This window comes from Pituophis catenifer, unplaced genomic scaffold (genome assembly GCF_029215685.1).
Source record: "Pituophis catenifer annectens isolate HBS135680 unplaced genomic scaffold, rPitCat1.0.hap2 SCAF_1, whole genome shotgun sequence".
Classification (NCBI taxonomy): Eukaryota; Metazoa; Chordata; class Lepidosauria; order Squamata; family Colubridae; genus Pituophis; species Pituophis catenifer.
Genome location: NW_027256881.1, coordinates 52,851,891 through 52,865,948, shown reverse-complemented (window position 1 = coordinate 52,865,948; position 14,058 = coordinate 52,851,891). Strand labels below are relative to the sequence as shown.

The 14,058-nt window shown below is 40.8% G+C and overlaps 1 protein-coding gene across 4 annotated transcripts in view; it reads left to right on the top strand.

Moving 5' to 3' along the window:
* CDC42BPA (CDC42 binding protein kinase alpha) overlaps positions 1-14,058 on the top strand; it is a 161,216-nt gene that overhangs the window by 125,378 nt on the left and 21,780 nt on the right. For all 4 annotated transcript variants that reach the window (XM_070932424.1, XM_070932422.1, XM_070932423.1 and 1 more), the window contains 5 exons: positions 3,944-4,080; positions 5,051-5,190; positions 8,406-8,487; positions 10,258-10,474; positions 12,504-12,566. In XM_070932424.1, coding sequence (XP_070788525.1) covers positions 3,944-4,080; positions 5,051-5,190; positions 8,406-8,487; positions 10,258-10,474; positions 12,504-12,566 — 639 coding nt within the window. The remainder of the gene's footprint in view (positions 1-3,943; positions 4,081-5,050; positions 5,191-8,405; positions 8,488-10,257; positions 10,475-12,503; positions 12,567-14,058) is intronic.

The window sequence follows — 14,058 nt, the reverse complement described above, 5'->3', positions numbered from 1 at the left end:
ATTTGCATCCAGAGCCTTAGCCTCTACAGTTTCAGCCCGCAGGATGCTCTGGCTTCGCCAATGGCCTGCTGACCTTAAGGCCAAATGGCGCTTGGCTGCAGCTCCATATTCTGCAAACAAACTATTTGGGGAATCACTTGACCCTCTTCTTGTAGAGACACGGGACAAGCAAAAAATTTTGCCCTCAACATACAAACGGGCTGAAGGAAGACCCTCTCCATATTACAGAAGGCCTTCCTTTCGTTCCTACCCCCAGGGAGGCCCCTCCAGGCAGGAATATCTTCAGGGATCCTATCGATCCTCGGACCGTCAATATTTTCGGGACAGGAGCAGACAATTCCAGCCCAAACGGTCCTTTCGGGGTTCTGGTTTCCGCCAGTCCCGCAGTCGTAAGTGACTCACTACCAAATCCTCCAGTAGGGGGTCGCCTGTCCCTCTTTGCGGACAGGTGGGAAAGGTCATCTTCAGACCTTTGGGTTCTTTCAGTTGTGAAATTCGGCCTCCCTCTGGAATTTCTCTCCAGGCCTCCAACCCGCTTTCTTCAATGTCCAACTTCCAAAAGCGAATCCAGACGTCAATTAATGAACCAAGCAGTTCAGCACCTACTACAGATTCACGCCATAGAGGAGGTCCCCCACGATCAATGGAAACAGGGGTATTATTCCATCCTGTTCGTAGTTCCAAAGCGGTCAGGGGGGTGGAGAGCCATTCTGGACTTAAAAAATCTCAACTCATACATAGTGTATCGCAGATTCAAAATGTGTTCACTAACCTCTATTCTTCAAGGGATTCGTCCCAACGATTTTCTAGTTTCCATAGACCTCATGGAGGCTTATCTTCACATTCCCATCCTGCCAAAGCATCGACAGTATCTCCGATTCAGCTATGCAGGAAAGCATTTTCAATACCGGGCTCTTCCCTTCGGACTGGCATCTGCACCAAGGGTCTTCACAAAGGTCCTGGCGGTGGTGGCGGCTCACCTGAGACAACAACCGGTAAGAATCCAGGCTTACCTGGACGATATTCTGATTCAGGCTCACTCTCAAGAGCAAGCCTTACACGACCTACACCTCACGATTCAAACCCTGAACGACCATGGGTTCTTGGTCAACTACAAAAAAAGTCAGTTAGTGCCAGTCACCAGGATCACACATCTTGGCGCCATCATAGACGCAGCCCAGGGGACCGTCTACCTAACCTTGGAACGACGGTCAGACATCAGGGACCTAGTAGCTCTCATTCGCAGAACTCCATCAGTTCCATTGGCCACTCCATCCAAGCTCTTAGGCAAGATGGTCTCCTGCGTCCAGATCGTCCCATGGGCACACCTTCACGCTCGCCACTTGCAGTGGTTCCTGCTTCCTTTTCAAAAGAAACGCCAAGCTCACACCATGTCAACAGTCAAAGTTCCACTCTCAGTCAGGCGATCGCTAGGTTGGTGGACATCGCCTTCTCTCGACAAGGGGTGTCTCTTCATGAATCACGACCGACTTGTACTCACTACAGACGCCAGCCTTCACGGATGGGGGGCTCATCTTGCATCACACGTGGCTCAGGGCCGTTGGTCTGCATCAGACCTCGCCAACCCTATCAACTGGCTGGAGCTGAAGGCCATTCGTCCCGCTCTCACGCACTTTCACCGGTTCGTGCAACACCGTCATGTTCTGGTGTTGACAGACAATATAGCGGCGAAGGCACATGTCAACCGTCAAGGGGGCACCCACTCAAAGCGCCTCATGGAGGAATCATTTCGCCTGGGCAAGTGGGCAGAACAACACCTCCTCTCCATCAGAGCGGACCACATTGCGGGGTCGGAAAACACACAGGCGGATTTCCTGAGCAGGACAGAGGTGGACAACAGCGAGTGGCAGATTCATCCCGACATATTTCATCAGATTTGCAACAGGTTCGGCATCCCAGCCATAGATCTCTTCGCCACACACCTGAACAATCAGCTTCCTCGCTTCTTCTCGAGGTTCCCGACGCCAGGGGCAGAAGGGGTCAACGCTCTCCGTCTCACCTGGCCGCCGGGTCTTCACTATGCCTTTCCACCGCTGCCTCTGATTCCGGCCCTGATTCGGAAGGTCATCGCCGACAGAGCAGAAATTATCCTCGTGGCTCCCCACTGGCCACGTCGTCCGTGGTTCGCAGATCTGGTCAGTCTCTCCACATTTCACCCTTGGAGAATTCCACCAGACGAGATTGTCCTGCGTCAGGGGAACCTTCTTCATCCGGACCCTCAGTGGCTCCAACTGACTGCATGGCGCTTGAAGGGGCCTGTCTAAGGCAGGACAATTATTCAGATAGGGTGATTCACATTGTTCAAGCCTGCAGACGTAAATCCACAGTCAGACTCTACAATATCTCCTGGCTCGCCTTTTATAGGTGGTGCCGTTCCCGGCAGATAGATCCTGTTTCAGCCTCACCTGCCCAGATCTTGGAGTTCCTCAGAGATGGGTTTGACCGTGGTCTGGCCCATAGTACCCTTCGGAGACATGTGGCGGCTCTGTCTACGGCCTTGTCCAGTCCATCCGGCCGACCACTCACTCAGCACCCTGTGATAAAAAAGTTCCTGCGAGGAGCCAGGCTCTTGCGGCCCTCCTCGATTCATAGATACCCTACTTGGGATTTGCCCAAGGTCCTTAACGCTTTAACTGAGACTCCCTTTGAACCCCTCCGCACGGTTCACCTTCGCTTTCTCACCCTTAAGGTGGTTTTCCTTATAGCCATAACTTCAGCCCGTCGCATTTCGGAGCTGGCAGCCCTCTCAGTTAGGGAGGATCTCTGTGTTTTCCGGCCGGACACAGTTATTTTGAGATTGGACCCTTCCTTTATTCCCAAGGTTAATTCCCCCTTTCACAGGGCCCAAGAGGTTATTTTGCCCAATTTCTGTCCCCGGCCCTCTCATGCCTTGGAACGAAGGTGGCATACCTTAGATGTACGGAGGGCCCTAAAGATTTATATCAAAAGGACTGCTCCCTTCAGGAAGTCAGAGGCTTTGTTTGTTTCCTTTTTGCCAGGCTCCCTAGGGCTCAAAGTCTCTTCTGCCACAATTGGTAGATGGATCAGGGCTTGCATCGCCTCGGCATATCAGGCCCAGGCGATTCCTGTTCCCAATAGCATTACTGCCCACTCCACTAGGAGTGCTGCTACCTCAGCAGCTTGGGCGACTCAGGCCTCCCTTGAGGAGGTATGTAGGGCAGCCACCTGGTCTACCCCCTCGCCATTTATTCGTCATTACAAGATAGATACCTTTGCTTCTGCTGAAGCGTCATTTGGCAGGAGGGTTTTGCAGCAGGTGCATCGTGCGAGGGTCTCTCCAGGCCCTTCGACATCCCGCCCTTGAGACAGCCAAATCTTTGGTATGTCCCTCATCTGGACAATGTCACACCCTCATCAAGGAAATTGGGCATTGGTCTTACCTTAAATGCCAGATTTCTTGAGTGGGGTGACATTGTCCAGCCCCTCCCTCTGTCTCAGTGCCTGTACAGGTTCTTGTTCAGTAGTTTTTTTCCAGTTGTCCCGTTGGACCGATTTACTTCCTCCTGATAACGGTGGTTCCTGTTGGAGATACTTCTGGTGGCCTTCCTTCGTCAAAACTGAGCATGAAAGGGGCGGAGCAAGGGGAGTGGTCAAAAATTATGACTCAGCCAGCATCAGATCCGACTGATACAACCCTCATCTGGACAATGTCACCCCACTCAAGAAATCTGGCATTTAAGGTAAGACCAATGCCCATTTATCTATAGCAAAACTGGAATGGAAGTTTACAGTGACATACATTTACTGCATAACATATAGTAGACACATAGTTCCATTGGCCAAGAAAAATTGACAAGGGTGTTTGTTCTTATTAACTGATTTTCATATTATTAAAATAATTATTGCACAATCAACAAGGATTGATGTACATTTTCATTACAAATACTGTCTTTCCTCCCAGTCTGTGGATTTTCATGCCATGTGACCTGTGCAGACAAAGCACCAGCAGTATGTCCCATCCCACCTGAACAGACAAAAGGTCCTCTAGGGATTGATCCACAGAAAGGAATAGGAACTGCTTATGAAGGGCATGTCCGAGTAAGTCTAAGAAAACCTGTGCTGTTTTTTGTTTACTATTGATACTCATTTTGTGTGTGTGTGTGTGTGTGTGTATCTGAAATGAGAATTTCTTATCATTTTTACAACAAACGTGTATATAGTGTGAATGTGTGTGTGTGTGTGTGTGTGTGTGTATGTATGTGTGTGTGTGTATACATACAATATGTATGTGTACACACACACACACAGTTAACCCCAAAATGTCTCCTGCTGTTTCAGAGAAAAAACTAGGAATTGGTAGTTTTCAGGGTACTTCCATACTGTCACTGGTATTGCAATTTTGTACCAGTGTGCTAATGTCTATCCTGTTGTACTCCATTATCCTATGAAGGTGACCAGTGCTCCCTCCATCTGGCCAAACATTTACTGATTAATCTCCTGTTATATTTGCTTTACTCCATGGGAGAAAAGGAAATAAATAAAAAAGATTACACTGTGTGGTTACTGAAGATGTTGCCTTCCAGAGTGACTGGAGAGGACATGAATTATGGCACAACTCCAAAGTGCCTTAGCTGCAGAACAGAATAAGAAATCCCAAGAAATGGGACAAACTAGGGACTCTTGCCAGTGGGAACCACCTGCCTTATACTTCCAGAAGAAATGCTACAACATTTTCACTGCAGCAATACTGCTAGAATTCAAGCTGAGTTGTAGTTCATTTATTCAAGACCCATTGCTTTGTGGGAAGTCGGAACTAGCATTGATCTCAGATCAATGCAATTTTGCATGTAGAAGAGGCATCAGCTTCTTCACTGCTCTATTTGAAGGAAGACATGACCATTAAGTCAACTTATTTTTATAGTATTAATGTATATCTCATTGACTTGGTGAATGGTTTCTTGTATAAATGTTGAAAGTACATTTTGCATATTACGCTTAGATGTTAAGATTGTTTTCCTGTTTTGATTTTTTGCATTTAATTAAATTAATGTGGTTAAATTTATTTTAGATCCCTAAGCCAGCTGGAGTGAAGAAAGGCTGGCAGAGAGCCCTGGCTGTTGTTTGTGACTTCAAACTCTTCCTTTATGATATAGCAGAAGGGAAAGCATCCCAACCCAGTGTGGTAGTTAGTCAGGTTCTTGATATGAGGTAGGAATGGCATGCTTTAATTTAATACCCAAGGCAGCAAGTGCTTCTCTTTTGAATCTCTGCTGGTATGAATAACATAAAAGTTGACCATTTTCCTACAGCCTATCCCTTTCTGATCAGGTGTACATTGAAGAACATCAGCAATAGCTGTGGTACAGTAGTGGGTTTCAATTTAGTTTGCTACCAGTTAACTCATGCACATGCGCGTGCTCACACACATGACACATGGGCAGAAGCAGGTGGACGGAGCCTCCCGCCACCACAGGTTTGCCCAATCTGGGGCAAACTGATAGCAACCCACCACTGCTGTGGTATAGTATAGAAATATTATTGAGCTTTAAATATGGTGGAAAACTATGGAACTAGAAGCTGAAGTTTTAAAATGATAGCAACTGTTGCTTCAGGTAAAGAATCATCTCTCTCTTTAAATGGATTTATTATTAGTGTATATTCACAATTGGTCAATAGGACTTCTTTTTAAACATTTGCTAATTACACCTAGATAAAGTGGTGCTTAAAAGTTTGTGAACTTTTTTGAAATTTCAGTATCTCTACATAAATATGACCTAAACTGTGATCTATTCTCCACACAAATCCAAAAACTAGAAAAAGAGAAGCCAATTAAACAAAATATTAGAGTTGTTCATTGGATTATTGTAGAAAATGATCCCAAACTGCATATCTATGTTTGGGGAAGGATGTAAACCTTTGCTTTTAGTAACTGATGTGAAAGCCTTGGGCAGCAACTAAACATTTTTGATAACTGTTAATCAATAGAAGAGAATGTACTGTATGTAGCTCAGGGCTGAACTGTGGAATCGTTAATGCTCTTTGAACTTAGTTGTTTGTTTTCAGATGGTTTATTTCCCAGCTAGCTAACTGGTGTGCACTGAATCAGTGCATTATTAGTGCATTAACATCTGGAAGCAAACAAGCAACCTCAGAAAGCACCATAGACCCCATAAGTGTTGATCAGCCCTGCGTATTTGTTTGGAGCAGTGGTGAAATCTAAAATTTGTTACTACCAATTCTGTGGGCGTGGCTTGGTGGGGGGGGTAATGTGACTGGCTGGGCATGGCCAATTTTTTTTTTAACTTTTAAAACCATTTTTTCTACAACCTCTTCTGATGATCCCAGCTGAGTTGCCTGATCGGCAGACACTTTTTTTCTTTTAAAAAAGAAAGAGGCCAAAGAGGTTGTAGAAAAAATGGTTTTAAAAGAAAAAAAGCCTCTGCCGATCAGGCAACTCAACTTGAATCGTCAGAGGCATTTAAAAGAAAAAAAGCGTCTGCTGATCAGGCAACTTAGCTTGGATCGTCAGAGGCTTTTAAAGCATTTTTTCTAAAACCTCTGAAAAGGTTGTAGAAAAATGCTTTTAAAAGCCTTTGACGATCCCAGCTGAGTCGCGCGATCATCAGAGGCTTTTTTTTTTTACTTTTAAAAGCATTTTTTTTGGCCGAAGAGGTTGTAGAAAAAATGCTTTTAAAAATTAAAAAAATAAGCCTCTGATGATTGCGTGGCTCAGCTGGCATGGGGTAGGGGGCAGGGATTTTTGCTACCGGTTCTCCGAATCACCTGCCTCCATCGCTACTGGATCGGACAATCCGGTCTGAACCAGGAGCATTTCACCCCTGGTTGGGAGACACTTTAGCCAATAACTGCCTCCTGAGGTCCTTCTACAACATTTCTACAGAATTAAAGTCAGGAGTTGGACTTGGCCCTTACAAAACATTAAATTTCTTCTGCTTTAACCATTCTTTGTGTGTATGATTTGTATGTTTTAGATCATTTTGCTACATAACTCACTTTCTCTTGAACTTTAATTCATGGACAGATATTCTGATATTTTCCTGGCACAATTAAGAACTCATAGGTCCAATAATGACAAGTCATCCTGTCCAGAGGCAGCAAAACAGGCCCAAATCATGATATTGCCACTATCGTGATTTTTTAGCTAGGATACGGTTCTTATGCTGGAATGCAGAGTTTGTCTTTCACCAAATGTAATGCATTCAAGCCTTACATTTTTATTTTGATCTCATCTGTCCACAAAACATACTTCTAATATCTTTCTGGCTTATCCGCATGATCTTTTGCAAATGTGTAGGGGGGCAGCAATATTCTTTCAAAAAAGTAGTGACTTTCTCCTTGCAACCTTTCCAGTCATCCCATTGACTGAAACACCTGATTCTAATTTCCTCTTCAAATTAACTAATAATCCTAAAACCTAAAGATTCACATACTTTTGCCGCAACAAATATATCACTTTTGGATTTTTTTTTTCTGCAATAAATGAATGAATTTTGTTTAATTGGGTTTTCTGTATCTATTTTTAGCTGGTGTGTAGAGAACAGATCATATTTTAGGTCATGGGCAGCTATAGAAATATGATGAATAAATAAATAAGAAATAAAGTTCTAAAGACTTAAATAAATTTTAGAGTTAAGGAATTATAGAGTTGTTGCAAATAAAATTTCAGAGTAAGTGCTCAAATACCTTCAAGATAATAAAATGGATTGTGTAGTCTTCAGTGATGGGGATATACGTATAGCAATATTATTTTGAAAATCTCTTTTAAATGTAAATAAAAGTTTATCCGAGTTTTCTGTTGTGACACTTCGAGTAGAGCTATTACTTGATTTGTCTTTCACTCTTACATTTTGCCCCTTTATACCAATAGAAAAATAATTTAACAAATGGATAGCAAACATTTATATGAAGAAATTATTTGCTACTGATATTGAGTGAATGTAATGTACTTTTATGGTGAACTAAGTATAAAACATACAGCTCTATGTTGTGCTGATATGATTTTCTTCCAGAATAGAGGTTCTTAATTGAGGTCCATGAATTGCTTGGGGTCTGTGTATTGATTTCGGGGAGTCTGTGATCTTGGATCAGAAAAAAAAATACAATTTTGTTTTCAGTAATTTCTAACTTGTCTTACTGAGTTAATGGATTAATAAAGAAGAATATATCTATGTTACATATTTATCATTTTGAATATTTTGATAACTGTATTTGAGCATCATCAATTTCTTTTATTAAAAAAATTATATCGTGTTTTTTATTTTATAATTTAGATACATTTTTCTGAGAAGTCCATAGCCTGACTCTCAAAGAGGTCCATTACAGAGGGGTTAAGAAACTCGGCTCTAGAATGTGAATAATTACTGTTCAAATGTAATAATCTCTCACTAATATCTTTATAAAAGGGATGAAGAATTCTCGGTGTGTTCTGTACTGGCTTCTGATGTCATCCATGCAAACCGAAAAGATATCCCCTGTATTTTTAGGGTAAGTAATACTCTATTACAGTTGCAACACAGGGTAGAAAATAAATTGTTCTCCTTATATTCATTTTTTAAAAATTAATGAAAATTTCTCTATTTATTTATTTATGTAATTTATATGCCGCCCTTCTCCCGTAGGACTCAGGGCGGCTTACAAAAATGACACAGAATTACATAAACAGTTATTTGTTATTCAGTGTGGTTTCTGTGGATTCCTTTGAAATTTCATATTTTTATTTCAGCTTTCTATGATAAAATATAGGAATATCAACAAAGTCTGATTTTAATCCTCCAGAAATGGTGCAATTAGCCTTCAGGGTTCTAAAAAATGCTATGCAGGTAGTTCTCAAGATATGACAGTACATTTAACAAATGTTCACAGTTACGATAGACACTCCTAAATTGCATAAGACCCTTTTCATACTGCAGCATCCCTACCTCTCTACCCCCATCCCACTCCACCATTACTCCGCAGCTCCTCTCTTATCTATCACCCATTACACTTACTCTCTGAAGCTTTTTGGACCTCATGTTGGTGAAGAAAGGCAGGCCACCTTTCCCTGGGCTGTATGCAGGCAACTGTCGTTATGTCTTGCTTGTGGACTGGGACAAAATGGCAGCCACCAGACAAACTGCTTTGTTTTGCTGCCTTAACAAGGTCTCCACGGTGCTGCAGAAGCTTCTGAATGCTGCATATAATTTCTGTAGTGCTATGCAGACCCTGTTTAGCATAATGAAGTAGTTTGTCCCTGGCTGCAGGGCTGAATATGGCCGCTATTTTGTCCTGCTCACTTGTGGACAGGGACAAAATGATAACTGCCAGAGAAACTGCTTCATTTTGCTGCCTTAATGAAGTCTGTACAGCACTGCAGAAGCTTCTGAATTCTGCAGAAAGCTTCCGCAGCACTGCAGACCTTCTTAAGGCAACAAAACAAAGCAGTTTGTCCCCAGCCCACGTGGCGGCAACTCAGATATGACTGCCATTTTATGGATAGGACAAAATGGTGGCCACTTCTGGAACTGCCCCATGCAGCTGCACAAAGGAAGGCGTCAGAGCTCTTCAAAGGATAGGTGAGGAGGAGGGTGTTTGGTCTGATGGGGTGGGAATTATGCCTGAGGGGACCCTGTGGAAATAGAAAAAGTCTCTGGGGCCCCAGGGGGTGAAAAGCAGAGCACAGGCATCTCAGGAGGTGGGATAGACCTGAGGGAGTGGGTCAAAGCAGGCAGGCCTCACCCTGTGCTATGCTTCCAAGGATCTGAGCACCCTGTTCTCCACTTAACGACCCAGGTGTTTGTTTAATGACTTATTAGGAAGAGCAGGCATGTGGAGGTTAGGTGATATGTTTCACCTAACTACTATTGCGACATGCGACTGTAACAGGCAGGCTCCATTATGGTCATATCTCAAGAACTACCTATATACAAATTAATACTTATATTTTTAAAATCAGATTTTATTCATAGTTTTATCCTGTCCATTTTGTCTTCATTACGATTCTTTTACAGAGAGAGATACTCATAGCTTCCTCACTGGGTGAATAATGATTTGAATTGGGGTCATTCACTATGCATTTTTTTAATGCCTCGATAGCTTTCATTGGTCTTTTGTAATTTATATTTGATGTTGATTTCTTCATTTATTTACTACATAGATAGTTACATTGAGGGTATTTTTTGAATACATTGAATAAATGTATTTATTCAATAAATAAATGATGTTGTTATTTATCAAAGAATCTCATTTTTTAGTTACATATATCTGTAACATTTCCAGGTTTCAGCTTCTCAGCTATTAGCATCAAGTAATAAGTGTTCAGTCCTGATCCTAGCTGACAGTGAAAATGAAAAGAGTAAATGGGTAGGAGTCTTAAATGAATTACATAGGATCTTAAAGAAGAACAAGCTCAAAGATCGCTCAGTCTACGCTCCCAAAGAAGCATATGATAGTACTTTACCCCTTATTAAAACTAGCCAAGCAGCAGCAATTATAGGTATGTATTTTTAAAAACATTTTACAGATTTCTTGGTTTAACTATGAAATTTTAATTCATATTTGGATTTTGAAGCGATGCATTTGCCTGGAAGGGATTTGGCTCTGAGTTTAAGAAAAGGGAGAAAATTATAAACAGAAAAATAAAGTTAATCTAGAAGTACTAAATCCAGTGAAATCTGCCCCTCCCCCTAACAAATGTGATACACGCTCAATATGCACTAACACACACACATATAGATCTTCCACAAGTTTTGTTTTAAAAAGGACAGGCCAAGGACAAAAAAGTAAATCCATATTAATTGAATTAATAACGAATACAATGGTACCTTGGTACCATTAATTGGTTCTGGAAGGTGCAATGAGTACCTAACATATTTTTACCATATGGAATAATCTAGTGAGTCACAAGGCAGCCAACACCAACAAGTTCTAGTTTGTGCATTGAGTACCAAACAAGCAATGAGTATTGGGACAAAATTTTCATGTCAAAATGAGCTGAGTACCAAATCTGCTGAATAACAAAGCAGTTGAGTACCAGGGTACCACTGTATTAAAATGGATTACCTGTAAAATATAATATCCCATTTTAAAACATGATTTCCCATCTATGTATATAAACCATGTTTTCTGTGCATTCAGACACACAGCCCTCCCTTCTTCCAGCAGGTACTGGGGGGGAAAAAGAATGGAGATGCACTGAGCAAAATATACAGTATTAGGAAGGGAAGCATAAGGGAAAATATAACTGTATGGATAAGAAAAAAATGGAAGAAATATTTGACTAATGAGGAAAGAAAAGAGAGAAGCTCTTTTTAGGACTTTCAAAAATATTTAAATTCATCAAGCAGCATCCCCTCCAAAACACCTGGTAATCTTCAGAGACCTTTTTGCTCAGCAAATGTAAAATTATCCTCCATGCATTTACAAATATTCAGAGAAAAAAATCTTGTGTTCTTGTCAGACAGGTATGATAATATAACCTCACAAGCCTTTGTATTAAATGTTTTGTAAAAAGGAAATAAAATAGAGAGAGTCCTCGATTTAGTTACATCACTGCAAAAAGTGACTTATGATCATTTCCCCCCCAGCATCTTCATTTGGTCATGTGACCAAAATTTGGATGGTTAACAATTGGTTCATATTTATGACAGTTGCATTGTCCCTGGATCAAGTGAACAATCTTTGCAACCTTCTGACGAGCAGAGTTAATGGGGAAGCCAGATTCATTTAACAATCAGGTTATTAATGTAACAACTGCAATGATTCACTTAACAACTGTGGCAAGAAAAGTCGTAAAATGGGGCAAAACTCACTTAACAAATGTCTCACTCAGTAACATAAATTTTGGGCTCAATTATGGTCTTAAGTTGAGGACTATCTGAATAAGAATAATAAATAAATCTATGCATATCTTTTAGAATTAAATTAGGCTTGCTTCCAGGTAAATGGGCAACCTGATGTATTAGATTTCAATTCCTGTCAGTCCTAAACAAAGTGTCCAATAATAAACAAGCATTCGAGCTTATAATATTGGGGAGGTATCTGATTACCAATCCATATAGACTACATGGCCAAGATAACATACCACCTATTGGAAAACTGGTAGTTTATGGACTGGAATAAAAATAAAGATGGTGAAAGGTATTGTGAATTACAAAACTGTTTAATACGATTAAAAAATGGAAAGCAAAATGGAAAATAATTTGAGTCAAATGAATTCTAAAATGTTTGGATATTGTATTTTTCTTTGATCTGTAAATGTGTACATTAGTTAAAATTGTGCATTAATTTTCTGTTAGTCATTTTTACCTTTCACCTATTTTGAATTTTGAACATTTATGTTGTTTAGTTATTACAGAAATCCCAAGAGGGTGGGGGGTTTTTTTGTTCATTTAAAGGCAAAATGAAACAATAATGGTATCATTACACTTAATATTAAATTGGTTTCAACTATATTGGCATCTGATACTTGTTTTTCCTTACACAATGTGTATTTCAATTTTTTTTTTCATTATTAACTGTTTCAGATCATGAACGAATAGCTTTGGGCAATGAAGAGGGGTTATTTGTTGTTCATGTTACAAAGGATGGTAAGAATATTAGATTTATATTGGAAAAGTGAAAATTCAAATAAGATATACTTTTTATTTCATTCAGTGTAACCTAATAGTTAAGCTATTTGATTAACAGTAGGGAGGCTCAGATTCAAGTCCATCCTCAGCAAAGGAAACCTACTAGGTGACTTTGAGAAAGTAATTTCTGATTACTGATATTTTTGTGGTGGACATTCAGCAAATCCATTTTCCTCAGTAGGCATTTTTGCAGAAATTGACAAAAAATATTGCAAATCGCAGTCATGTGACCATGGGATGCTGCAAATGGCTATAAAGATGAGCCAGTTGCCAATCATTCCAAGTATAATTCCATCGTAACTTCAAAAACAAGACATAAATACTCTGAAGATACCTGTCATAACTTCCAGCGGTCATTAAGGAAATGGTAATAAGTTGAGGACTACATATACTTAAAAACTCTTCAGTCTGTGGTATGTCAGAAGATTGGAACACTAATTTTGCCTGATTCGTTTATTTATTCAGTATATATGGCCACCCATTTTCAAGCATATGGGCAGCTGACAAATATTATTGCTGTTGTTTTTTTTAATGAGGAATGGAATGGTGCTTAATATGAATGTTTCATTTCTAATTGTGTTTAATTATATCATCTAAAATAATTAAACACAATTAGAAATGAAATATTCAAAATGCATAGATAAAACCAAGTGTAACATATCCAGTTCTATAATAGCAGGCACAAACTCTCTAAATATAATATGGTTTGGTTTGGCAGTGGATAGATGACATAATATTAATAGGTACTATATAGAACATGGGTGTCAAACTCAATTTCACTGAGAGCCGCATCAGGGTTATGTTTCACCTGGGGGGGAACGGGTGTGTGTGGCCAGCTCGGCGTCACTTATATCAGGGGCACCTGTGGTGGCCTGAGTGCTCTGTCAGTGAAAACGGGCTCCCAGTCTCTGTTTTCAGCTGGGATGGCCTCCTGCAACCCTCTGCCAGTGAAAACAGATCTCAGGAGGGGCTTGGTACAGGGTTGCAGGAGGCCATCTCAGCTGAAAACGGAGTTTGGGAGCCCGTTTTCACTGGCAGAGGCACTGCGAGCCAGTCCTTTGCTGTTTCTAGGGTAGCCTCGCAGGCCGGATCTAAGCACCCTGCAGGCCAGATCTGGCCCACGGGCCTTGAGTTTGACACTCCTGATATAGAACATAGAAACACAGCATCCACAAGGAAGGGAAGGGAGGCAGTGTAAAGAATGTAGAACTGACTTTGGGAAAAGAAGGTACAAACTTCTTTTTGAGGACACTTGAATAGACTCCTATTCAAAGGTAATTACCCTGATAGAAAAAAAGTCACAGGCAAACTTTTGAAAATGCAAATGGGATACAATGATTCTTAGAAGAAATTATTAGTGGAAAAAAGCAGTTTAGAAAAGCAAGTTTATACTTTTTATTCCAGAAAAACCAAGATTTAATAAGCAAGATGAATACTATAACCTTGAGCA